Source organism: Bubalus kerabau, chromosome 8, assembly GCF_029407905.1.
Source record: "Bubalus kerabau isolate K-KA32 ecotype Philippines breed swamp buffalo chromosome 8, PCC_UOA_SB_1v2, whole genome shotgun sequence".
Lineage (NCBI taxonomy): Eukaryota > Metazoa > Chordata > Mammalia > Artiodactyla > Bovidae > Bubalus > Bubalus kerabau.
This window is the reverse complement of record NC_073631.1, coordinates 54,405,337-54,431,630: the sequence shown is the minus strand read 5'-3', so window position 1 is coordinate 54,431,630 and position 26,294 is coordinate 54,405,337. Positions and strand designations below refer to the sequence as shown.

Genomic DNA, 26,294 nt, shown 5'->3' with positions numbered 1-26,294 from the left:
GAGTTCACTCATTGGAAAAGACTCTGATGCTGGGAGGGATTGGGGGCAGGAGAAGAAGGGGATAACAGAGGATTAGATGGCTGGATGCCATCACCGACTCAATGGATGTGAGTTTGAGTGAACTCTGGGAGTTGGTGATGGACAGGGAGGGCTGGCATGCTGCAATTCATGGGGTCGCAAAGAGTCAGACACGACTGAGCGACTGAACTGAACTGAACTGAACTGATGGGACCAGATGCCATGATCTTAGTTTTCCGAATGTTGAGCTTTAAGCCAACTTTTTCACTCTCCTCTTTCACTTTCATCAAGAGGCTTTTCTATTCACAGCTATTTGTAAGGCCTCCTCAGACAACCATTTTGCCTTTTTACATTTCTTTTTCTTGGGGATGGTCTTGATCCCTGCCTCCTGTACAATGTCACGAACCTCCATCCATAGTTCTTCAGGCACTCTATTAGATCTAATCCCTTGTCTTCCACTGTATATATACTTCCACTGTATAATCATAAGGGATTTGATTTAGGTCATACCTGAATTGTCTAGTGGTTTTCCCTATTTTCTTCAATTTAAGTCTGAATTTGGCAATAAGGAGTTCATGATCTGAGCCACAGTCAGTTCCTGATCTTGTTTTAGCTGACTGTATAGAACGTCTCCATCTTTGGCTGCAAATAATATAATCAGTCTGATTTTGGTGTTGACCATCTGGTGATGTCCATGTGTAGAGTCTTCTCTTGTGTTGTTGGAAGAGGGTGTTTGCTATGTCCACTGCGTTCTCTTGGCAAAATTCCATTAGCTTTTGCCCTGCTTCATTCTGTACTCCAAGGCCAAATTTGCCTGTTACTCCAGGTATCTCTTGACTTCCAACTTTTACATTCCAGTCCCCTATAATGAAAAGGACATCTTTTGGGGGTGTTAGTTCTAGAAGGTCCTGTAGGTCTAGAAGGTTCTTGTAGAACCATTTAACTTCAGCTTCTTTGGTATTACTGGTCGGGGCATAGACTTGGATTACTGTGATTTGAACAGTTTGCCTTGGAAACAGAGAGAGATCATTCTGTTGTTTTTGAGATTGCATCCAAGTACTGCATTTCAGACTCTTTTGTTGACTATGATGGCTACTCCATTTCTTCTAAGGGATTCTTGCCCACAGTAGTATATATAATGGTCATCTGAGTTAAATTCACCCATTCCAGTCCATTTTGGTTCACTGATTCCTAAAATGTCAATGTTCACTCTTGCCATCTCCTGTTTGACCACTTTTAATTTGCCTTTATTCATGGACCTGACGTTCCAGGTTCCTATGCAATATTGCTGTTTACAGCATCGGATCTTGCTTCCATCACCAGTCACATCCACAACTGGGTGTTCTTTTGGCTTTGTCTCTGTCCCTTCATTCTTTCTGGAGTTATTTCTCCACTGATCTCCAGTAGCATATTGGGCACCTACGGACCTGGGGAGTTCATCTTTCAGTGTCCTATCTTTTTGCCTTTTCATATTGTTCATGGGCTTCTCAGGCAAGAATACGGAAATGGTTTACCATTTCCTTCTCCAGTGTACCATGTTTTGTAAGAACTTTCCACCATGACCTGTCCATCTTGGGTGGCCCTACACGGCATGGCTCATAATTTCACTGAGTTAGACAAGGCTGTGGTCCATGTGATCAGATTGGTTAGTTTTCTGTGATTGTGGTTTTCAGTCTGTGTACTCTGATGGAGAAGGATAAGGGGCGTATAGAAGCTTCCTGAATGGAGAGACTGACTGAGGGGGAGACTGGGTCTTGTTCTGATGGGCGGGGCCATTCTTTAATCCAGTTTTCTGTTGATGGGTAGGCCTGTGTTCCCTCCCTGTTATTCACCTGGGGCTAAACTATGGTGGAGGTAATGAAGATAATGGTGACCTCCTTCAAAAGGTCCCACGCTCGCACTGCTGCACTTAGTGCCCCCAACCTGCAGTTGGCCACTGCCGACCCACACCTCTGCTAGTGACTCCTGGACACTCACGGGCAAGTCTGGGTCAGTCTCTGGTGGGGTCACTGCTCCTTTCTCCTGGGTCCTGGTGCACACAGGGTTCTGTTTGTGCCCTCTAAGAATCTATTTCCCCATACCTGTGTAAGTTCTGACAGCTATATGATGGGGTTGATGGCAACCTCCTCCAAGAGGGCTTATGCCGTACCCATGCCTGCTGCACCCTGAGCCCCTGCTCCTGCAGCAGTCCACTGCTGACCCGTACCTCCACAGGAGACACTCAAACACAGTTCTGTCTCAGTCTCTGTGGGTCTTTGGATCCTGGTGCACACAAGGTTTGTTTGAGCCCTCTGAATGTCTCTGGCAGGTATGTTTGATTCTAAACACGATTTTGCCCCTTCTACCATCTTGCTGGGGCTCTCCTTTGCCCTTGGACGTGGGGTATCTCCTTAAAGTCTCTCCAGTGCTGCACAGTTTTACCTGTCGTAATTATTAATAAATAGTTGCACAAAGATTATTGCAGAGCACTGCAAATACAGGGCGATCTCTAGAATACCATTTCTGGACTCTCTCCTTGGTATTGCTGTGGTCACTATGTTTTTAAGTCAGACCTTGCTGACAGCATAGCACAGTTAACAAGCATGTGCTCTGGGGGAAGCTCATATTTGTTCTAGGTGTGTCGTGTTGTCATATTTCTTAACTGTTGTATGCCTCACTTTCCCCATCTGTAAAACAGGGCTAGCAGTAAGTCCTATCTCATAGGACCTACTGGTCTGAGGATTAATGTGTATACGCAATTAACACCAGTGTCTGGGACTTAATAAGCCTTCAATAAGTGTTAGCTAGTGGTAATTTTGATGATGATAATGATCATATAGGAAGGAAGGTATACTTATGATGTGTATGGAACAAAGCTGTAGGTGATAGGTTGAGTTACAACTATGACTGATAGGCTGGAATGATATGCTGAAACCATTAGTATTTAATAGTTTAGATTTTATCTTAAGATTTAAAATTTAATGGAGGCATATGTGGAAATCCTGCTCATAGATTCCAAAATTCTCCTGGCTGAAGTAATAGAGAGAAGACCTGCCTTTGGGTGAAATTGGTTTGGATAGAATGTGGAGTGAAGGTTTGTTGACCACATAGTCTTAGGAACAAAGTGCTGCAGCTGCTCAACTTCAGCTGCTCAACTTGCTGGTACTCAGAGATGGGGCAGTGGCCATGGGCTCCCCAGGCTGCATGTTTCCCTGCCTCTGTACTGGTCAGGTTTCAGGGATCCAGAGGATTATTTACAGTTGTAAATCTCATATTTTGAAATCACCCATGGCTCTGCAATAAAAATAAGTGAGAAGTTCTGAATACTGTGTCTTCAGTTAAAGGGCTGCTGCTGCTAAGTCACTTCAGTTGTGTCCGACTCTGTGCGACCCCATAGATGGCAGCCCACCAGGCTCCGCCATCCCTGGGATTCTCCAAGCAAGAACACTGGAGTGGGTTGCCATTTCCTTCTCCAGTACATGAAAGTGAAAAGTGAAAGTGAAGTCGCTCAGTCGCGTCCGACTCTTTGTGACCCCATGGACTGCAGCCTACCAGGCTCCTCCATCCATGGGATTTTCCAGGCAAGAGTACTGGAGTGGATAAGATTAGGTTTAGAGGAGATAATTTAACCATCTTAATAGTTGAAAGGTCAACTTGAGAAATAATCAAATTCTGTTTATTAACCTAAGAAGGAATTTTTAGATAAGGATCCATAGAGGGAATGGAGGGGCCAAAGTGATGAAAGGCAAGGGAGAGAAGACAGCTTCAGGATCATAGGTTTGGCTTTTTTTTTTTTTTTCACCTTTTTTTTTTTTTTTTTTTTTATTTTATTTTTAAACTTTACATAACTGTATTAGTTTTGCCAAATATCAAAATGAATCCACCACAGGTATACATGTGTTCCCCATCCTGAACCCTCCTCCCTCCTCCCTCCCCATTCCATCCCTCTGGGTCGTCCCAGTGCACCAGCCCCAAGCATCCAGTATCGTGCATCGAACCTGGACTGGCGGCTCGTTTCATACATGATATTTTACATGTTTCAATGCCATTCTCCCAAATCTTCCCACCCTCTCCCTCTCCCACAGAGTCCATAAGACTGTTCTATACATCAGTGTCTCTTTTGCTGTCTCGTACACAGGGTTATTGTTACCATCTTTCTAAATTCCATATATATGCGTTAGTATACTGTATTGGTGTTTTTCTTTCTGGCTTACTTCACCTTTTTTTAATTGAGATATAAATTACATGCTGTAACATGCGCAAGTCTTAAACATAGAGCTGGATGACTTTTCAGTTATGTACGAGTGAGTGAGTGAAGTTGCTCAGTCATGTCCGACTCTGTGACCACATGGACTGTAACCTGCCTGGCTCTTCATTCCATGGGATTCTCCAGGCAAGACTACTGGAGTGGGTAGCCATTTTCTTCTCCAGGGGATATTCCTGACTCAGGGATCAAACCTGGGTCTCCCACTCTGCAGGCCGACTCTTTATCATCTGAGCCACCAGTTATGTATACGCACCTCTGTGATCACCGCCCAGGATCATAGAATTTTCCATCATCTCAGAAAGTTACCCCTTAACCCAGCTGTAACCGTTTTTCTGACTTCTCTCACCATATATTAGTTTTGCAAACTTCACACAACCTCTTTGGAGTACTATCCACCAATCATTTATCTGTCTTCTGACTAAATTCCATTTCCAGCTATATATCTAAGAACAATGAGGTTTTTGTTTTTTTTTAAGAAAAAAATATACACAAGAATGATAACAACAGCTTTCTATATAATAGTGAAGAACTGGAAAACAATCCAAATAGCCATGAGCAAGAGAATACCATATTGTGGTATATTCACACAATGAAATACTACTCAGCAATAAAAAGGGATGAGATACTGATGTACGCTACAACATGGATGAACCTCAAAATATCATTTGGAATGAAAGAAGCCTGACACGAAAGTGCATACACTATGACTCTAATGCTGTGGAGTTCAGGATTGTAGCTTTTAATTAAAGTCTTTTATGTCTATTTGATTTTACACGCCTAAGATGCTTAGAGAAAGTTCTTCCCTTTTCATAAAAGGATCTATATGAAGCACAAGATGGCAAAGAAGTGGAAGGAGAATTAACATCAGCAGTTCAGCTTTGCTTAAGTGAGAAACATCAGCATTCCTTCTTTCTATAATGAGTAATGGAAATATGTGATGTCTCATTATTTCCTTTCATTTCCTCCTTGGATTCTAATCCTTAAAGAGACTTTCTGGCAATAGTGGTAGCTACACACCACTTAAAAAGAAAAGCACTGCATAGTTAGAGTCTCTTCATACAAATTGGACTTAGAATAATTTCAAGTCTCTTCCTCAAAATAAAATTTCTGAATAAATTATAAGAAGTCTAGGAAAGCATCTTATTTGGTGTTATTTCCTGCTTTAAACTTCTAATACTACCATTTTCATCACTACTGTTAGTCACTCTGTTCCCCTTACCATTATATTCATTTCCCTGATTGCAAAAGCATAAAATGATAGTAGGCAGACAAATTTATGGAGATAGAGAACAGATTAGTGGTCACTGGGCGGACAGGTATGGGTGAGAAGGGAAAGAGCCAGCATAAGAGAATTCCTTTGGGAAAGTTGTATGTTTTGATAGTAGTGGTGGTCACATGAATCTAGCCTTGGGATGAAATTGCATAGAACCACAAACTCATAGGAATGCATGTAAAAAATGGTGAAAACTGAATAAGGTCTGTAATTGACTTAATAGTACTATACCAGTGTCAGTCTCTTGGTTTTTATATCATTATACAGTTTTGTGAGTTGTTACCATTTGAGGGAAGCTGAGGGAAGCTTCACAGAACTCTGTGTACTATGTTCACAACTCCCTGTGACACTATAATTATTTCAAAATAATAATTTTAAAAATTATAATAGGCAGCAACAGCAAGTCTCAGTCTTTTATTTTCCCTACAAAATGAAAAAGGCAGTGCTAATGGGGCAAGCGGCCCATAGTAATTAGCTTTCTCCTAAAGGTAGTGTATATGGTTTTTCTTAAAAACTGTGCCAAAACATGCAGTTCCTGCCTCCGATTTAGATGTTAGGCAGTTATTAGATTAAAATATGGTTAACAATTGCACACTGCAAAAGAATACACTAGCTTTTTTAAAGGCATGTAAATACATTTTCTAGATCTGCAGGGCTGACAGCACTTTGTATAAGTTCTGCCTTTGTCTGTTTATGCTGTCTGTGTCTGGCTCTACCAATGTATTTGCCCATGATCTTGCTTCAGGAAGTTAGTAAAAAGAATCCTTCCATTTAGCATCATCATCTTTTAAAATACACTTATTACATGCACATCACAGGAAGCTTTGGAAATTCAGATAAACAGTAGAAAACTGTCTTATAATCCCAGCACCCAGAAATAAAACTTAATATTTCATATGTATAATTCCAGCCTTTGTATCTCTCTGTATATAAATGCTTTTTTTAAAATATGTGAAATCATAATTTTTGTAAACTTTTTTACTTATTGATGTGTACACAATAATGCAAAACTTTCCCAGCTCATTAAATACTTATCTACTGTACAACTTAATGACTGCCCAGAATTGCACCTTGTGGATGGTGTAGCACCTTAGCCTTTCTTCTATGATTGAACATTTAGGCTGTTTGCAGTTTTCTACCATTAGAAACAATGTTGTGATCAACATCCTTAAGGTTAAATCTTCATGCACAATCATGATGACTTCCCTTAAGATAAAGCCTTAGATGTAGAATTGCTGGGTAGGCAAAATGTTAAAGTATTTGATTTATATTATCAGAAATAAGTGTCATTTACAAAAATATGTTGTAAAAGAAGGCCTTATTTGAACAAGATGCTTTACCTGAAGGGATATTTAGGATCAGTTTCTTTATAATGATTCATCCCTCCTTAGAGACAGATTGCCATTACCAAATAGATGTCTTGCTTTGACAGAATTAAAAGAAAAATATTGAAACTATATAAGTAAGTTATGCAAGAATTGTTTGCTAGTTTTTCATTTTTGTTTAACAGTGAAAGCAAAATAGTATACTAAAGAGATAACAAATGAAATAAACTTGCTACTAGTGGAGAATTGTGGTATTTATATTTTTCCTTCCCCCATTTGATACTGACTAAACTATATATTTTTATTAAGTATTATGATCATGCACATATACTACCAACATCTTCACATACAATGAAGGAATAAGGGTAAACATTTTTTAAATGGTAGTTGTAATGTTGCAGAGTTGTGAATGTCTTGTCTATAGGAGTGAAAGAGTTAAAGATTGCCTTTGATTAGGCATCTCTAATATTCTGCTGGAACACCTCAGTCATATATATGTTTTTGCATTTCCAACTAGGTGAATGTGTTCCTTTGCTTCAAAACAACCTGATCCTTCTCCTTGAGAAGCTAAATCCTTAGCAACAGGTTTTCTTTAGTTTTTCAAGTGAGGCTTCCTCTTGTGCTGCCACCTTCAAATAATTTTGACCATTATTTTCAGTTTCAGCTCCTTTCTAGGACTAATCCTTTGTTCCCATTTCATAGAAAGGTGCTAGATTGACACAGAAGGAACACAGATCACTCTAGGAAGGGTGAAAACAGGGCTTGCATGAGTGCTAAGTCGCTTCAGTTGTGTCCAACTCTTTGTGACCCTATGAAATTTAGCCTGCCAGGTTCCTCTGTCCATGGGATTCTCCAGGCAAGAATACTGGAGTGGGTTTCCATGCCCTCCTCTAGGGGATCTTCCCAACTGACCCAGGGATTGAACCCACTTCTCTTATGTCTTGTGCATTAGCAGGAGGGTTTTTCATGAGGGAAGCTATGGGGCTTCCCTCAGAGCTCAGTTGGTAAAGAATCTACCTTCAATGCAGGAGATGCCGGTTCGATTCCTGGGTGTGGAGGATCTGCTGGAGAAGGGATAGGCTACCCACTCCAGTATTCTTGGGCTTCCCTTGTGGCTCAGCTAGTAAAGAATCCACCCGCAATGCAGGAGACCTGGGTTCGATCCCTGGATTGGGAAGAATCTGCCTGCAATGAGGGAGACCTGGGTTCGATCCCTGGGTTAGGAAGATTCCCTGGAGAAGGGAAAGGCTACCCACTCCAGTATTCTGGCCTGGAGAATTCCATGGACTATACAGTCCATGGGGTCACAAAGAGTCAGACACAACTGAGCAAATTTCACTTCACTCTTTACCACTAGTGCCACCTGGGAAGCCTGAAAACCAGGCTTAAATAATGTTTAGATGAAAGGTCTGAACTTAAAAACAGAGAAGGCAATGGCACCCCACTCCAGTACTCTTGCCTGGAAAATCCCATGGACGGAGGAGCCTGGTAGGCTGCAGTCCATGGAGTCTCTAAGAGTCGGACACGACTGAGTGACTTCACTTTCACTTTTCACTTTCATGCATTGGAGAAGGAAATGGCAACCCACTCCGCTGTTCTTGCCTGGAGAATCCCAGGGACAGGGGAGCCTGGTGGGCTGCCATCTGTGGGGTCGCACAGAGTTGGACACGACTGAAGTGACTTAGCAGCAAAACTTAAAAAAAGGAAAAAAGGTTTAAACTTTTAAGTAGAATGTGTGTTATCTGCAATTTTTTTTTATTATCCTCTAATAACAATCAATAAGTGGACCCTAGCAAACAAGACAATTGATTCCTGGACTGATCTCCCATACTGTTGTTCAGTTGCTAAGTCCCGTCTGACTTTTTGCGACCCCAGGGACTGTAGCATGCCAGGATCCTCTGTCCCTCACTACTGGGAAGTGGTTAAATGTTTAGATATTGGAAAAACAACAAGACAAATCCATGAGTGTCTGACCTTTTTTTTCTTTCTTAGTCACAAGCACATTTTATACTGTGCTTACAGTGCTTAAGTTTTGTTTGAATATAACTTATGAGATCAGGATTGCAGAGACATCTGGCCCTTTCAATTCTGTATTGGTATTTTCTCTGATTATTTGTATTTTATCAATGTCATGAAATTTCCTTCAAAGAGAAATTCCTCATGCTGGAGTTGGTGGTAAATATTGGTTATTGAATGAGAGATTGTTTTTCTTTTATGAAATTATTTTCTCCTGCTGCTGTCTGTTGTCTAGTTATGGACTTTCCTTTTCATTCCTACTATAATGTCATTCTTCTAAAGTTGAAAACAGCCCTACAAGAAACTTGAAGAGAATTCCAAGTGTTAAGAGTTCTTCTAACCTAGAGTGAATTTTGTAGCACCTTAGAATGGCATATTTTTACCTGGTCTGAATTAAGAAAGTATTTCTATGTCATAGTAGTATAAATTACTATGAGTGTTAAAGAAATACAGTTCTGGTACGAAATAAGATCATAATTTAAATACAAGTCTGCCCCCATCAAGGGACTACCCTCTTTGAGTTGATCCACTCTTAGTTGCACTCTGCGCTTTATTCCCTGTGAATGGAATCTGGTTCTCATCCTCACCCCTCCATCTGAAATTATCTATACAAACCAAAAGGACCTGTTTTTCTGGACAACAGATTAGGCTTCATAATTTGAAAGAGGCTTTGTCATGAGTTTTTAATGAACAAAAATTATATAGTTTTATAAAGTTTTCATATGTATATATAAATGTATATAGCTTTATAAAGATTTTTCTTCTCACGGTTAACAAAAAAACTGAATATAAATTTCTTGAAGCTTAATGCAAAGGAAATCTGGCTTAAATTTAAACCAGGTTTAAATTTTTAAAGAATAGTTTTTAAAATAAATTGATTTATCAGTAAAATACTTATATTTTTAAAAAATCCAGGTAATATTTTTTTCTTCACTTTAGTATTTCATATACCTCTTGAGAAATTTTATAAGTAACAAAGAGGTCCTGTTTGCCTTTCTTGATATCAAGGCTCTTCATGTAATATTTATTTTATGTATTTATAGCTATTCTCTGCTTAAACTCAACATATGAAAATATACATTTTAAAACAGAAGATGATTGCCAAACAGTGTGGTGGGCTTTAAACCTGAATTACTTACAGAAAAATGAATTACCTTGTTTGTCACATACCACCCAGATACATAAGAAACAGCTGTGTACTGCATACATTGATTGACATATTCTTAACTTATGCTTTAGTAGGCTTATATGATTAAAATGCTAGTGTATTTAAAATTATTGTTCTTTGTTTGTACAAACGTATAACAGCTCCTACTTTTCTTTTCTCTCTGACAGATATAAGCTTACCAAAGTCGGCAACAATATGCTACACAGCTGCCTTGCTCAAAGCAAGAGCTGTCTCTGACAAGTAAGTGGATAGTGACCTGGTGGTACTAGGTGTTGGTCTGGACTGAAGGAGATGTGTTGTGTCTGAGGGTTTCTCTGGAAGTTTTCCTTAGTCTACGAGACCCCTGCTTATGAGCATGCATTTTCCAAAACCTGCTGATCTTTCCTTTTACTACTAGAAGGAGGGAATGCATATCCCCAGGAATTGTAATGGTGAATGGGTCCCTAAAGAGGGATTTGTATGAAATTCCATGCCTCTGAGGTGACTTTTTTCCTTTTTTTTTTTTTCTTTTTTTGCCAGACCACAGATACCAAAAGGCCTGCTTGAGACTTACACAAAAATGCCTTCTTTGATTCTTTTTTTTTTTTTTTTTTTGGCGTATTCCTCTTCCTCCAGCGGTCCAGGATGGGGTAGTGGTCATAACAGAGATGTAATACAGTAAAAAGGGATGGCCATCCCCCATATTTTATCTCAGCAATTCCAAACTGACTCCCCACCCAGGGTTCGTTTACTTTGAGTCGCCATCTCAGTGGGACCTTGGCCCTTTTTATTCAGGCAGGTGACAATGGCATAGAGAATTTCCATAAACCAGGTGACTGGCAGGTGAAAGAGAACAGATGGCTTAACTGGTTTTGAGTTCATAAATGCTTACATGTCCCACTCCACTCCCTCTGGAGCATTGAAAAGCAGATACCAGGAAAAGAACACAGCCTCTGCTGTGTCAGACAGGTTTGCTGTTCAGTGTGTGTGCACTTCAAGACCGAAGTAATTTTCTTTCATTCTTTTTTATCCTGTAGATCGCCAGTACCTACTGCAACATCTTTTCTCCCTACACAGCGACTCCAGCTTGGGAGGGCAGGGCCAGGGTTGTCACAGCTTCCCCTGTGGTGTCTGCCTGCCAAGCACAGCTCTGGAGTTAGCCCTGGGTGTGAGGTGAGAAAGAGATTGCATGGTCTGGTTTTTTTCATTCACTCGGGCAGGTGTCTTGCCCGCAGTTTGGGCATGCACACGCCCCCTGCCGGAATGGCCCCCAGCAGGCTCGCCTGCTGCTGAAGCTGTAAGACTTAACCCTCCATCGCAGCACTGACATGGGGTTGGGAGCCTCCTTTAAAATTCTCCCCAGTTCTGTTTTTAACCAAGTGCGCTCTTCTGTAACCTAGTTTTCTCTTTTTCCTACACTGTCTGCCCTTGTCAGTCCTCCCCCCTCCCCTGACCTAAGCAGGTACCTCCTAGAAAACTTAGATTAGCTATTTAGACAGAGAGACTTGACAGCTGAATTGAATTCCTTCCATGATTAGACACAAGCACGCTTTCTGCTTCTGCTGGGGTTTTTGTTGGCCTCTGTCTGAAGGGTCTCTCAGAGGTCTGATGCAGTGGAGGTTTGGAGAGCTCATGGCTTTGGCTCGCTGTGGTTTTTCTGGGCCCTTGATGTGTGGATGCCTTTCCGGGTTAATGCCCAAGCAGTGGTCCCAACTGGATGGTGTTTGTCTTTCTGCTTTTCAGATTCTCTCCTGAGGCTGCATCTCGGCGGGGGCTGAGCACAGCAGAGATGAATGCGGTAGAGGCCATTCATAGAGCTGTGGAATTCAATCCTCACGTGCCAAAAGTGAGTCTGGAATCCCCGAAGGAGCTCGTTATGAGAGCAGAGAGTATGTAGTGACCACAATGTCATGTCTCGAATACACCCAGTTCTAAAAAGACTGAATTGCAACCAGTGAATTTTGGTTGAGGCCCTGCATAAGCTATGCTTATTAGCCTCATTTTTAAGCAAAAGCTACATTCAAGAGGCTTTGGGGCCCATTCTCGGGCTTCTTATAGTAAAGGTAAATTGATAGATCCAGCTTAGGCAGGCCAGGTCAGGAAGCCTGAAATTGGCAAAATATGGAGATCCCCAAGGATGTTGATGCATTTGATAGGAACTGCACATCAGTTATGGTCTTACTTAGCACCAACTGGAGAAATGAACCTTGCTGTGAAAAGCAATGGTAAAAAAAATTACTAATATGGAATTCTGTGTCTCCATAAGTGAAGTGAAGTAAAAGTCTTGCAGTTGTGTCAGACTCTTTGCGACCCCATGGACTATGCAGTCCATGGAATTCTCCAGGCCAGAATACTGGAGTGATAGCTTTTCCCTTCTCCAGGGGATCTTCCCAACCCAGGAATCAAAGCCAGGTCTCCCACATTGCAGGCAGATTCTCTACCAGCTGAGCCACAAGGGAAGCCCAAGAATACTGGAGTGGGTAGCCTAACCCTTCTCAAAGCAGATCTTCCCAACCCAGGAATCGAACCAGGGTCTCTTGCATTGCAGGCTGAGTCTTTACCAACTGAACTATCAGGAAAGCCCATAAGTAAATGATAATTAATCAGTATTGGCCAGAGAATAATGAGGAAAACCTCACAGTATGGAGGAGTATTCTTTTGACTTGTGAGTGCTATTTTAATAGGAAATATTTGTCTTATTAACTACAAGACTGATCAATTTATAAATATTCAATATTTCCCGTGTGTTTTTTATCAATTTGATTTTAAGGGAGTCAAATCATGGCAGAGGATATTTCTGTAATCTTTTATTCAGAAGGAGAGTGTGTGTTCATGAATTACCTGTCTTTGAGTACCTGCTCCATGATAAGTTTATTGCTGAGGGCCATTTCTGTTTCTGGATATTATAAAGCACATTTTGACCTCTAGGAAACCTCCTATCGTTCATATCAGGTACAAGACAGTTTTCTTGGCAGAATGTCTGATGAAAATTTCCGTTGGTGAAAAGTGACAAAATCAGGCTGTTTCCTTGTTTTGTTGCAGTACTGTAGCAAAAGGGTGGGTTTGGGGTATGTGTATGTGTGCCTGTGTGATGACTTATGGAGTTACCTACTTTAATTTACTTTGTTGCTCTCCAGAGTGGCAGAAATAGGTGATCTCTATCATTCCTAAGGTTTTACTCAGATCATGGTCATCTTCTCACAAAACAGGAAATTGAAGAGGGGTGCACAGTGCCACATTTGCAGAAGGATATATTTATCCACTGTAGTCTCAGTGGATAATGAGTAGCGTAGTATTTGTAGACTTAGGTATTGTATATAGGGTGGTATAAAATATATATCTATTTAATATCTTTTCAGATAAGTTAAAAATATATTATCAAATTTAATTAAAATGTAAAATGAATCATGAAAATATTATCCTGAATTACAGTAAACTTAGGTCATCAATTAATATTTATTGAATGCCATTCTCTAACTACATAGCTTTTATGAGCACACATAGGTCTCTTTTACAAACAGTATTGGGCAATTGAGTCCTAGATTCTGAAACAAAAACTTGGGTTCCTGTTCTGGCTCTGTCATTTACTAATCATGGGATCTTGAGTTTAGCATCTCTGAACTCAAAGTTTTCCCTTGTCTTCCAAGTGAAGATAAAAATATAAGCCTCTCCTATGTTCTGTGATAAAGATCAAGTGAGATAATATATTTGAAGTTCTTTGAAAGTACTTGAGCGCACCATATGTTTGTAAATCATTAAAATTATTGATATTTGGCTTGTTGGCAGCTCTTCAAGTATGGGACCTGAGTCTTAACTTTTTCGGTTATACCAGCCTAAGCCTTGTCATCCTAAGACACAAGCTAGAAAACTGCACCAAACCTTGGAACAATGCTTGTTGATTGGACATTTTAACTGAAGCTGTCATTTAATTCTAGATAATGGTCTTAAATGGTTGAGCCTCCAGAAGAGTTGTAAGAGCCCTAAGAAATAGTTTAAAGCTGCCATGGAAGAATTTGACTCAGTCAACTAGTATTCTAGTTGTAAAATAGAAGTCTTATAAAAGTGGAAATAACTAGAACAAGTTGAGAATATTTGATTTCACTCTAGCTTCCAGTCATTAAACCAATAGGGCATAGGAATAAAATGATTCTCCACCACTTTGCTTTATTGATGATTGTGCTGAGGAGAAAACTTGTTTCCAGATCCTCCTCATTATTGACATTTCTATGGGGGAAAAGCCCCATGAATCACTGACCTCATATGTGCAGAGTTAATCACAAACCTCTGGTTCAGTTCAGTTTAGTCGCTCAGTCGTGTCCGACTCTTGGCGACCCCATGAATCACAGCACGCCAGGCCTCCCTGTCCATCACCAACTCCCAGAGTTCACCCAAACTCATGTGCATCGAGTCGGTCATACCATCCAGCCATCTCATCCTCTGTCGTCCCCTTCTCCTCCTGCCCCCAATCCCTCCCAGCATCAGGGTCTTTTCCAATGAGTCAACTCTTCGCATGAGGTGGCCAAAGTATTGGAGTTTCAGCCTCAGCATCAGTCCTTCCAATGAACCTCTGGTACATGTGTTCATATGCAGACTGCTAGTAATATCTTTTTTTTTTTTTTAAATTTTATTTTATTTTTAAACTTTACATAACTGTATTAGTAATATCTTTTATACATGTTCTGTTTGTTGGGACTGCTTCCTAATGTGTGCACACATGCACGTGTATGTGTGTGTATGTATATGGGTGCCTTTTCAGGCAGAGAATAGCCTTAATTCTAATGAGACATCAATGGAGGATATAAACACTTAAGATTCTTTCAGTAAGAAGGGACTTTAAATGTAATGTGGGACACCTCCAAGATTTTAAGCTTAAATTTCTCATAATGATACTATGAAAGTTATGTTTATTATTGGTGTCTGTTAATGTTTACTATGTGGCAAGCACAGTGCTAACTGAACCACATATGCCATCTTATTTATTTTTCATAACAACACTGTGATACTGTTATCCCTGCTACATAGAAAAGGGCACTACAGGTTTGGAGAGGTTAAGTAATCTGCTGTTGGTTACACCGTTAAGTAAATGACAGAGCCTGAACTGAGTCTGGGTTATCCAGCTCTTAAACATCTCCCTCCACTGTCCCCCAGATCCCGCCAGGTGGCAGACCATCCCAGGCAGGAACCTTGAAATGATGGCAGCCACATCCCCTCCCCAAGGCACTTGATTCCTGTGGACAATCCAGATTTCTTCAGGGTGTTATCGTGTCTTACTTACTTCCATAGTTTCTCTTCCTCTTTCACAAGAAGTTTTCAGTGGTCTAGCCCCGGAATTTTCAGTATATACATGCTGTTTTACCCAATTATAGCCTCCTTAGAAGGAGAAAAAATACCAACTATGGTAACTGTGAATTGCCTTCCATAAATTTATAGTTTAGTTCCAACCCCAGTAAGAATAGTTAATATTTCAACGTCCAGTGATAAATATTAGTTATTTACTCCAGGAGGGTTATTCCTGGGAACTCTCTTCACCCGCAAACATAAAGAATAGAGAGTATTCCTCCTAACCACACCACAGGACTGAGAAATAAATAACAATAGTACCAAGTTGTGGATTTTTGTTCTGAAGGAGAGCCTCAAAGTTGTTTGACTCCAAACATGATTTCTAAAGCTTTAGATTGCAGCAAAGTGTAAGGAGGAAGCACCCCATAGACTCATGCTGCTGCTGCTGAGTCACTTCAGTCGTGTCCGACTCTATGCGACCCCATAGATGGCAGCCCACCAGGATGCCCCATCCCTGGGATTCTCCAGGCAAGAGCACTGGAGTGGGTTGCCATTTCCTTCTCCAATGCATGAAAGTGAAAAGTGAAAGTGAAGTCGCTCAGTTGTGTCCTACCCTCAGCGACCCATGGACTGCAGCCCACCAGGCTCCTCCATCCATGGGATTCTCCAGGCAAGAGTCCTGGAGTCGGGTGCCACCGCCTTCTCTGCCATAGACTCATACTGCCATCAAATTGTGTTACTCCCTTCCCGAGGAAGTGCAGCTGTGTCTCCAGCCCTACAGAAGGTGTCAACTCCTTGGATAGTTCTTCAGGACTGCTTATGATCTAATCCAACTTGTCTTTTTATTTTTTCCTAGTTTCTTCCAACAGGCCATCCTCCTCACCCTTCACCCCCACCGTTGCAAGTCACTGCTGGGAAGCGTGTACCTCCCCATACCAGAATTATTCTTCCCCTCTGGTCTCTCACTACACCACACTGATTATGTACCTACTGGTCACCTCTTTTGAGTTTGATGAGGGGTCTTAGGATCTTAATCATGCTGGTGATTTTCAAGACCTGGGTACACAGTTCAAAAAGACAAAGCTTTAAACCATTGGAGGAGTTTCCCATTCAATGTGCTTAAAATAAGAGTTTTGAATTTAAGGAGAGTTTCTCCATTTTTTAAAGAAAATTTCACTCACGTTGTTGTTGTTCTGTTGCTCAGTTGTGTCTGACTCTGCAACCCCATGGACTACAGCATGCCAGGTTTCACTGTCCTTCACCATGTAATGCTGGACCAATGAAGGGCCAGCTTGGTTCTATATTTTGTATTGTTACATTGTATTGCTATCTATTGTTTAATGGATTTTTAGCTTCAGTTTTTTTCTTCTGCTTTCCCTACAGATATGCTTTCGCACCTGCTCTGCTCTTGCTCAGCCTGACAAGGAGGGGTACATTTCTATCAGAGATCTTTACACAGATCTAAGTTAATGAGTTTATGTGCTCTTAGTATGCCACACCTCCATCTCAAGGTGAAGAGACACATTTTTGGTTTGGAGGATGTTGCATTCACTCCTTCAGGGTGCTAAAGATAAATTTCACTTTGACAAATGTCCAAAAAATGACTAAATTATTGGTTTGTTACAAGCTGCATTAGGTATGGTTTTTCCCTCCATGCTACTGCTGCTGCTAAGTCGCTTCAGTCGTGTCTGACTCTGTGCGACCCCATAGACGGCAGCCCACCAGGCTCCCCCGTCCCTGGGATTCTCCAGGCAAGAACAGTGGAGTGGGTTGCCATTTCCTTCTCCAATGAATGAAAGGGAAAAGTGAAAGTGAAGTCGCTCAGTCGTGTCCAACTCTTCTCGACCCCATGGACTGCAGCCTACCAGGCTCCTCCACCCATGGGATTTTCCAGGCAAGAGTACTGGAGTGGGTTGCCATTGCCTTCTCTGTTTCCCTCCATAGTGGTATTATAATTTTATATATATATATATATATATATATATATATATATATATATATATTTATTTGAGAAAAGAGTAAAGAAATCATTAATAATCCCTTCATATCTAGTCACGGTGGTGGTGGTTTAGTCACTAAGTCGTGTCTGACTCTTGCGACCCCATGGACTGTAGCCCACTAGGCTCTTCTCTGCTCATGGGATTCTCCAGGCAAGAATACTAAAGTGAGTTGACATTTCTTTCTCCAGGGGATCTTCCCAACCCAAGGATCAAACCCACGTCTCCTGCATTGTAGGTAGATTCTTTACCAACTGAGCCACCAGGGAAGCCCCCATATCTAGAAGGAGTAAGTGAAGTGAAGTCGCTCAGTCATGTCCAACTCTTTGCGACCCCATGGACTACAGCCTTCCAGGCTCCTCCGTCCATGGGATTTTCCAGGCAAGAGTACTGGAGTGGGTTGCCATTTCCTTCTCCAGGGGATCTTCCCAACTCAGGGATTGAACCCGGGTCTCCCACATGGCAGGCAGATGCTTTACCCTCTAAGCCACCAGGGAAGCCAAAAATATTTCTTTGAGCCGCTTTTTGGCGAGGGGGTCGGCAAGAATACTAGGGTGGGTTGCCATTCCCTTCTCCAGGAGATCTTTCCAACCCAGGGATTGAACCTGGGTCTCCCGCATTGTAGGCAGATGCTTTACCATCTGAGCCACCAGGAAAGTCACAGGAAGGAGTAAATATATCCCTAATTCCCAACCATATACTCCAACTGAACAGTCCATGTTAATTTTCAAAAATATGCTGTGTGATTGTGATTCCTAAGTATTAAAAAAAATGCATAGAAAAAAGGCAGGAAGAAAATAGTCTTGAATATAATCTTATGGTTGGGAATCAGGGTATGTTTACTCCTTCTTGGGGAGGATCATCAGATTTTCAGAGTTCTTTGACCTTAAAATTGTTATCCTCTAGCTTCACAGTAAAGTCCAAGTCTTTAGCCATGTGCTTTCAAAAATTTAAAAATATTTTCTGGATGATTTACTTCCTTTTTCATTATAAAAAGTATATAACATAAAATTTACCCTCTTAACAAATTTTTAAGTGTAAGCATAGTGTTGTTAACTATAAGCCCATTGTAGTACTGCAGATCTCTAGAATCTTTTCTTCTTCCTGACTGAAACTATATGCCAACTGAACAGCAACTCAGCATTTCTCTTTCCTCCCAGGTCCTGGTAACAATCATTCTACTTTCTGCTTCTATGCACTTTACTACTTTAGCTACCTCATACAGGTGGAATCATGTATTATTTGTCCTTCTGTGACTAGTTTATCTCACTTTGCATGACATCCTCCAAGTTCATCCATTTTGTTGTACAAAGCAGAATTTCCTGCCTTTTTAAGACTGAACAATATTCCAGTATGGTGTTTATATGTATACACCACATTTTCTTTCTTTATGCATTCATTGATGGAAAATTAGATTGTTTCCACTTCATTACTGTTGTGAATAATGCTGCAGTGAACATGGGAGTGCAAATATCTCTTCAATTCTGTTTTCAATGCTTTTAGATGAATCCCCAGAAGTGTGATTTTTGGATCATATTTTTTATTTTTTGAGGGGTCTTCATATTGCCTGTCCCGTTTTACATCCCGCCCCCGAACTGTGCACAGGAATTCTAGTTTCTTCACTTCCGTGCTAACACTTGTCATATTCAATTTTTTGATAGTGGCCAATCTAATATGTGTGAGGTGGTATCTCATTGCGGTTTTGATTTGCATTTTCCTGATGGTCTATGATGTTACCTTTTCATGTACCTGTTGATCATTGTATGTCTTCTTTGAAGAAATGGCTATTCATGTCCTTTGCTGAGTCTTAAATCAGTTCATTTTCACTGAGTTGGGGTTCCATTATTTATTTGGATATTAACTTCTTTTCAGATATGGTTTACAAATATTTTCTCCCATTTCATAGGTTGCCTCTTCTGTTGTTTCCTTGACTATGCAAGAGCTTTTCCTTTTAATGTAGTCCCACTTGTCTACTTTGCTTTTGTGGCTAGTGCTTTTGGTATCATATCCAAGCCATCATTGCCAAGACCCAGTGTTAGGAAATTTTTCCTATGTGTTTAAGTCTTAATGCATTTTGAGTTGATTTTTGCCTATGGTGTAAAATACAGGTGCAATTTTATTCTTTAGCACGTGGATATCCAGGTTTTCCAGCACCATTTGTTGAAGAGAATGATTTGTTTTTTTGTGTTCTCTAATTGTAGGCATCAGTTTGAGGTCATCTCAACTAGTGAATGTCTTTGGGCATAAAGATTTTTTTTGGTCTTTAAGATTATTAAATTTATCTTAGGATAAATTTACATAATAAGAATGACTGAATAGCATATAGAAGCATTTAGGGTTCTTAATATTTATTGCTGAATTGCTTACCAAAAAAAGTATAGCAGTTTACACTCGCATCAGCTGGTGACTCTTTTCCATTTTATCACACTCTCACCAACATGGAGCAGTTTGTCTAAAACCAAAAAAAAAAAAAACAGAAGGAAAATAGAAATGATGATTTTTATTAAGTACAGACAGATGTAATTCTGTTCTTTTACTTTGTATTTCTTTGCCACTGCTAGTAATGTGGAACATCATCAGCTATTTGTGTTTATTCTTGTCTGAATTGTCAGGCCCAGTATGTAGAGTTCCTGTTGTTACTGGGAAAATGTTAATTACAATGATGATGCAAGGGGTATGAACATAAGTAAGCAGACTCATCAAGTATTATTGGAGAAGTTCAAAAGTATTTGAAACAAGAACTCCCACTTCCTGTCCACAAGACCAGAGGGAAGTATGGGAAGGAAGAGTTAATTGGCTCCCTGCTAGGTTTCTTGTTTTGATAAAATGGGGATAAGAATAAAGGCTTCATAAGGTTGATGAAAAGTAAGTGGAATTCCACCGCGTAGCTTGTTCGGAACATAGTAGGTGTGCAGTACGTACTGGCCCTTTCGTCGCCTCCTCCCTCGTACCCTCGGCTATTTCCGCACTTGCACGCTGGCCAAGTACAGGCTGTTTAGAAACGTACTTTAATGATACTTCTTAGACTGCCATAGTCTGAAGAAGTATAGCCAGAGAGAGTAACAGTGGCGCTACAGTGCCCCGACCTGGAGTGCCCACGGGTTCTCCTCAGCCTCCAGACTTAGAAGAGGCTCTAGCATGTTCCGGCTGCAGCTGTTGTCTTCATGAATTTCTAGTTGTAACTGCTGGCTAAGTCCTTCACTTGTGACTGATTAAGAGTTACCCATTTCCGACCTCTGCCTCGTACCCAGATTCTAGCACAGTCATTCCTACTTGCCACCACCAAAAAAAACCCAAACCAAACAACAACAAACTAATTAATAATGATGTATTATTTTTAAAGCAATAAACAGTTTTTTTTTCCCTCCTATTGCAGTTTTACGTGAAACCTCAGTGAACAAAGTAATTAAAAGTAGAATCACTCTGGTTGAAACTGGGATGAGAAGGCTGGTAGCCCTGCAACCCCAAGGCACCTCTTCATACAGTTTAAAAAATAACAGAAGCCTGGGAGCCATCCCCATCACCGCAGGATAGTCCCAAACTCATGAGGTCCCACCCTTAGAATAGGAGGCACCACACATTCTGAGCCCTGGGTGGTTGGAATACTTGGGTGCTGTGGGTGGAGCTGTTGAGGGAGAAAAATCAAGAAAAATCACCAGGACCAAAGGAGGAAAACTTTCCTCTTCATCTTGCCCCAAATCCCAGTGCTGCTAAATCTCAGGCTTGTCTTCCTGGGCCCCGCCAGGGGCCTGCAGGGGGTGCATAGACATCCTGAGGGTGCTGGCAGAAAAGGGCTCACCACACTCCTGACCCTCAGTCAGCAACAGGGCAGCCTGGGCGCCTGCCACAGAACTTTGAGGTGAGGGTCTAGTTTTTAAATGATAAAAGGAGCATGGAAGGAAAGGCATAAGAAAATGTAGAGGGAAGAATGAAGAATGTTATGACAGAAATGCACTCCCATTAAAAATTTTGCATTTTTCTTTAAAAGAAAAGTTCGTCTCATGTTAATCTAAAATTTCATGGGGATTTCTAGAGGTTTGTGGGGAAAAGCATCCTGGTAAATGTATATGCTAATGGTGTATCCACGGGACTTTGTTATAGTGATGGAAATTCTGTTTCTTGCAAACACTAATGTAATCCTCCCTTTATATCTTAGTAAAGCTGATTGACAGAGTATAAAATTGCTTTTTAATCAAATTTAGGAAACAAAATGTGTCGTGGGTTTTAGCATTTAAAAGTGCTTGAAGCGTGGAAGCAGAAACTTAGAATGCCCTGGCAGATTGTCTATGATATTGTATGTCTATGGTACATTTCAGAAATATTATTATTTCAATATAAGTTTCTTTGACTTGAGTCATATTTTGTTCCAAAGCTTTTTTGGATTAGAGAAAGGAGAATGTATTGTGGAAATAGGACCCAGGGAAAAATGAACACAAACCAGTTTTTAGCCACATTTCTCAAAAACAGAAAGTTTCTAAGAGGTCTCTCTAACAAAAAGCAGTGTAGCTGCTTCCACAGAGGATACTCCCACCCAGAACCCCCTGTCCCCCAGCTCATCCTATGTGATGTTTCCTCAGCCTCTGGTCCCCCTGACCACGTTCTATATCGAGGGCATCTTGGCTCTGTGCCACCTTCTCCCTGTGCCACTGCTGCCTCTCCGGGCTCTCCTCCTGCAGCACTTCCTCCCTGCCCTCCCTCAGGTTGGCTCTCAGTTCTCTCCTTTCCTTCTGGAAGCCCTCCTGGGAGACCTCGTGTACTCCCGCTTCTTCTGCCTCTCTGCTCCCCGCACATCCAGACCAGCATGCCTTCACTCCTCCCTTCAGGCCGTCACTCCAGAGGTGTTTTGTAGGCACTTCAGTTGTTTTTGTTATTTCCCACCACTAAGCCTCTTCCTCCTCTGGTGTCTTTATCTTAGCTGATGATCTCCCATTATGGTAGTTTCCTAAACTAGAAATATCTCAATCACCTTGAGTCCTTCTCTCATCCTCAGACTCAGCCAGGTGGCAAGTCCAGGGGAAGTCCCCCCTCTTCAGTCTCATCGGCCCTCACTTGGACAGGAGCTTTTTAAGACTTTTCTAACCTTAGTCTGTTCCTATCTGGTGCTGCTACACATGACTTGCCCATTTCTTTATGGAGAAACTTTGGTACAAACTGTACCAACTCTCTTCCCAGTGCCTACTGCAGGGGTTTTCAGACTCTGCCTAGGAGCCATTAGAGTCTTCAGTCCTTCTTGGGTGCTTTCCTTAAGATCCCCCACAGCTTTGTTTTACATCAACTTCACATTCTGTGTTACGTTTCTTTTTCTCTTCAAAACAGAATTTTCAGGGTCTCACAGTTTGAAACCACAGAATAACTCAGGGGAAAGGTTGTACTCTGGAGCAAATCACGCAATGCCTTTTACATGCACGTTTCCTGCTTCACCCCCTGGAGAGTAGCATGAAACCTGAGTTCCAGGGTAGGTTCCATCACACACAAATCGTGCAACCCTGGGCAAGCTATTTAACGTCCCAAAGTGTCCAGTTTTTTTTTTTTTCATCTGTAAAATAGGAATAATAATACCAGCTCCCTCACACAGTTGTAAGGAGTACCTGAGATAAGTATGCTTGACATGTGTTAGTGCTTCATCAGAGTTGGCCATTCCTGTCAGGTTAGCACTCAAGCCCTTCAAGACTGCAAACCCATTATGCCCTGTGATGCTTTGGCCCAGCCTTACAGTGGCTTCCACCTCCCCTCATCTTTACAGTTAAACTCTTGTTTATTTAGTAAGACTGACTCATATTTTCCTCTTTCTGTGAAGCTGTCCCAGAGACAATGTTCCTCATTTGCTTCCTTAGTACTAAGTATATGCCTCTTACTAAGATAGTTATCATGTTGAATTTTATTGTTTCTTTGTCTGTACATGTGTGCACATATGCATGTTCTCACACACACACACACACACACACACACACACACGTATACTCTCTCTCTCACACTCACACTCCTACAAAGATTAAAGGTCACCAAGGTAGGGACCTGACCTGATCATGTCCATGCACTTGAGGTGACTTGTGGATGTGCCCATATCTGTGCCCCTGGGGTAAGCTATGGGTCCTTCCACATGTGTCATTGGAGAACACTGTGGCCACTTCTATGGGCTTCCAAGGTGGCACAGAGCCCGCTTGCCAGTGCAAGAGCTGCAGGAGATCCAGGTTCCATCCCTGGGTCAGGAAGATCCCCTGGAGGAGGAAATGGCAACCCACTCCAGTATTCCTGGTCTGGAGAATCCCATGGACAGAGGAGCCTGGTGGGCTACAGGCCATAGGGTCGCAAAGAGTGAGATATGACTGGGCATGTATGCGTAACATGTGGCCACTGCTATATCTGTGCCCTTGGGGGACAGCACTCCCATAATTTTTCTTGGGATAAACGGTGGACATGCTGTATTTTAGGAATGAAGCAAAGTAGCTGATGAATAGGTAAGTGAACCAGCAAGAAGCAGTGAGCTTGAGAAGAGGACCCGTGGGTGGTACTACAGCTCACCAGGCTGAATTTGGCATTTCAGCTTTGCTTTGTGCTTGTCTTCATACCGGTCAGTTGATGACCCCTGGCAGCCAGTTCTCTTTAGCTGAACTGCTACTACTATAAAATTGCTGAAGTGTTTTACCGAGAAACAGATTCAATCATCTGTGGGACATATATCCACAGGAAACACAACTTCCTTCCACAGTAATTTAAATACTTCATTTTGTTTGTTGGTTAGCAAAAAATAGCTTCTATTTAGTGAATACTCATGTGCCAGGAACTGTGTGAATGCTTTACAACTATTATCCTATGTAGTATACATAAGTTAGAGCAGCAAGAGGGTGTTTTATTATTCTGTTTTAACAGATGAGCAAACTGAGTTTAAAAGAATTGCATAACTTGTCTGAGGCCTCTTAGCAGAATAGTGGAGACAGGATTCAAGCAGCAGTTTAAGGGAGCAGGGAGCAGATGAGCAGTGGGACTGGGCAAAGGACTGTGCACCTGAGGCCCCACTGCAGCATGGTCAGAGCAAGCTGTGGTCCCCTCAGGCATCTGTTCTATTCCAGCATGTGCCCTACTGACTCCAGGGAGTGGACATCACTGGAACTCAGAATATGCAGCATGGCTTCCCGGTAGCACTAGTTTATTCTCCGAGCCCTTTACTGGTGTTTTTAACACATCATTTCTAAGCTTAAAGCCTCTTTCAGAGCCAGTTGCACCAAAGCACTGAAGACATGAAAAATTGCTCTCCCTGGTTATCTTGTTTGTGTGATTTGCTTTTTATGTTTCTGATATAAGTCTAGAAAATAGTTTTGTTTTTATATATGCACACACACGCATGCACATACATATATATGTAGAGAGAGATAAAATATTAAAATGCTTATTACAGAAAACTTGGAAAGCATAGAAAAAGTGGAAAAATCTTCATAAGATCAGTATTTTCCACCATTAACATTCAATCTGTGACCTTCCAATGCTTTTAATCACTACACGTACATTTGTATTACCAAAATCACAATCTGTGTGATACATTTGTTTTGTTCTTTCTTCATTTAGTGATATATCATGAACGTTTCCTCATGCTAATAAATATTCTTCCACTACCTGATTTTGGATGAGGAACATGTACTTCATGTTCCTCATCTAAATGTACTGGAGTCTAATTAATTTGTTCTTTCTCATTTTCTTTATCCCATGTTTTTGCCAGTTATTTTCATAGGACTTTCTGCTGTTACTGGTGTTGAAAATCCAGAAAGAGGGTATGGACTATTTGGCATTAATATCTGTGTGAAGGATAACTTTGGAATCATGTTCACTCTAATTATTATAGAATTTTAAGACCTTAACAGAAGAGATCTGAGCAGTCACCTGGGGTAGCCTATGATGGGGCACCTCCCTCCTACACCTTTCCTGACAAGTGAACCAGCCTCTGCTCACAGACCTCCATAAGCAGACACCACTCAGCTCCTATTCATCTATGCTAATGCGTTATGTTCCTATCTTGAGCTTAGGAACCAGATTCTGACACAAACAGATTTTGAAAAGTTGTTTCCGAAACCTTTAGAAGCATGTGCTTCAAGAGCAATGTGATTTGAGAATTTGGGAAGGAAGTCAGAGGCAGGATGGCAGGCAAGATAGCGCAGAATGCTGGCTTAGCTAATCGAAGCCAAGGAACTGCTGCAGACAGGCAGGGAGTGTTCTCTGATTTGCAAGCTACAGTTATTCTAATTGATTTCTGCATAGTTGTGGATAGGGATCTGCCCTCTTCCATTTATTTTTCTCTCGACAAGTAAGATGTGAAATGTTGTTCCATGCCTTTCTAATTTAAATGTTGCACATGTTGAGAACTAATCTTGCCAACCATTTTCAACCAGGCCAGAAACATAACACACTGTTGTTATTAGCCTTCATTATTTGGTTAGAGCCAACATTTTGTTTGAAACCATGCTGCAGTATAAATCTCCTTTATAGACAAAACCTGTTTATGCCATAAAGTAGATGCAATGGGAAGGCAGCTGAGTTTTCTTGGTGAGCTGCACTGCTTCGTCTCATGAGGCTGATAAGGCCAGGGATGCTCATTTTGAGAGACTTCTTGGGAAATGAGATTCATGTTCTTTGGGATCTTATGCCTGAGCTGAGACATATAACTAATCTAAGGTGGTATGTGAAAAGTACACATACACAGAGATCAGAGGGAGCTAAGAGGAGAAACAGAGCATTACCTCACAGCCCATCCTGGGGGCTGTGGACAGTGTCCTTGAAGCCATATGCACCACATTCAGTCAACAGGCTGAGTAAACCAGCTGTCTCATACACATGTGCATTACTGCTTTCCAGATATTATGTAGACACCCTGGTGGCCAGTAATATTTTTAAATGAATTCTTGTATTATTACTATTTATTGTAACTTTTTGCCTTTCTGTGTATTTTTGATCAGTAGATTCGACACACATCTGTGAAATTTTTTCATGTTATAAATGGTTT

General features: G+C 41.2%; 1 protein-coding gene across 6 annotated transcripts in view; it reads left to right on the top strand.

Moving 5' to 3' along the window:
- ST7 (suppression of tumorigenicity 7) overlaps positions 1-26,294 on the top strand; it is a 277,962-nt gene that overhangs the window by 224,778 nt on the left and 26,890 nt on the right. For 5 of the 6 annotated variants that reach the window (XM_055590303.1, XM_055590300.1, XM_055590302.1 and 2 more), the window contains 2 exons: positions 10,214-10,286; positions 11,769-11,871. In XM_055590303.1, coding sequence (XP_055446278.1) covers positions 10,214-10,286; positions 11,769-11,871 — 176 coding nt within the window. Of the gene's footprint in view, positions 1-10,213; positions 10,287-11,062; positions 11,199-11,768; positions 11,872-26,294 lie in introns of all 6 variants that reach the window. The other variant, XR_008717824.1, reaches the window with a different exon arrangement.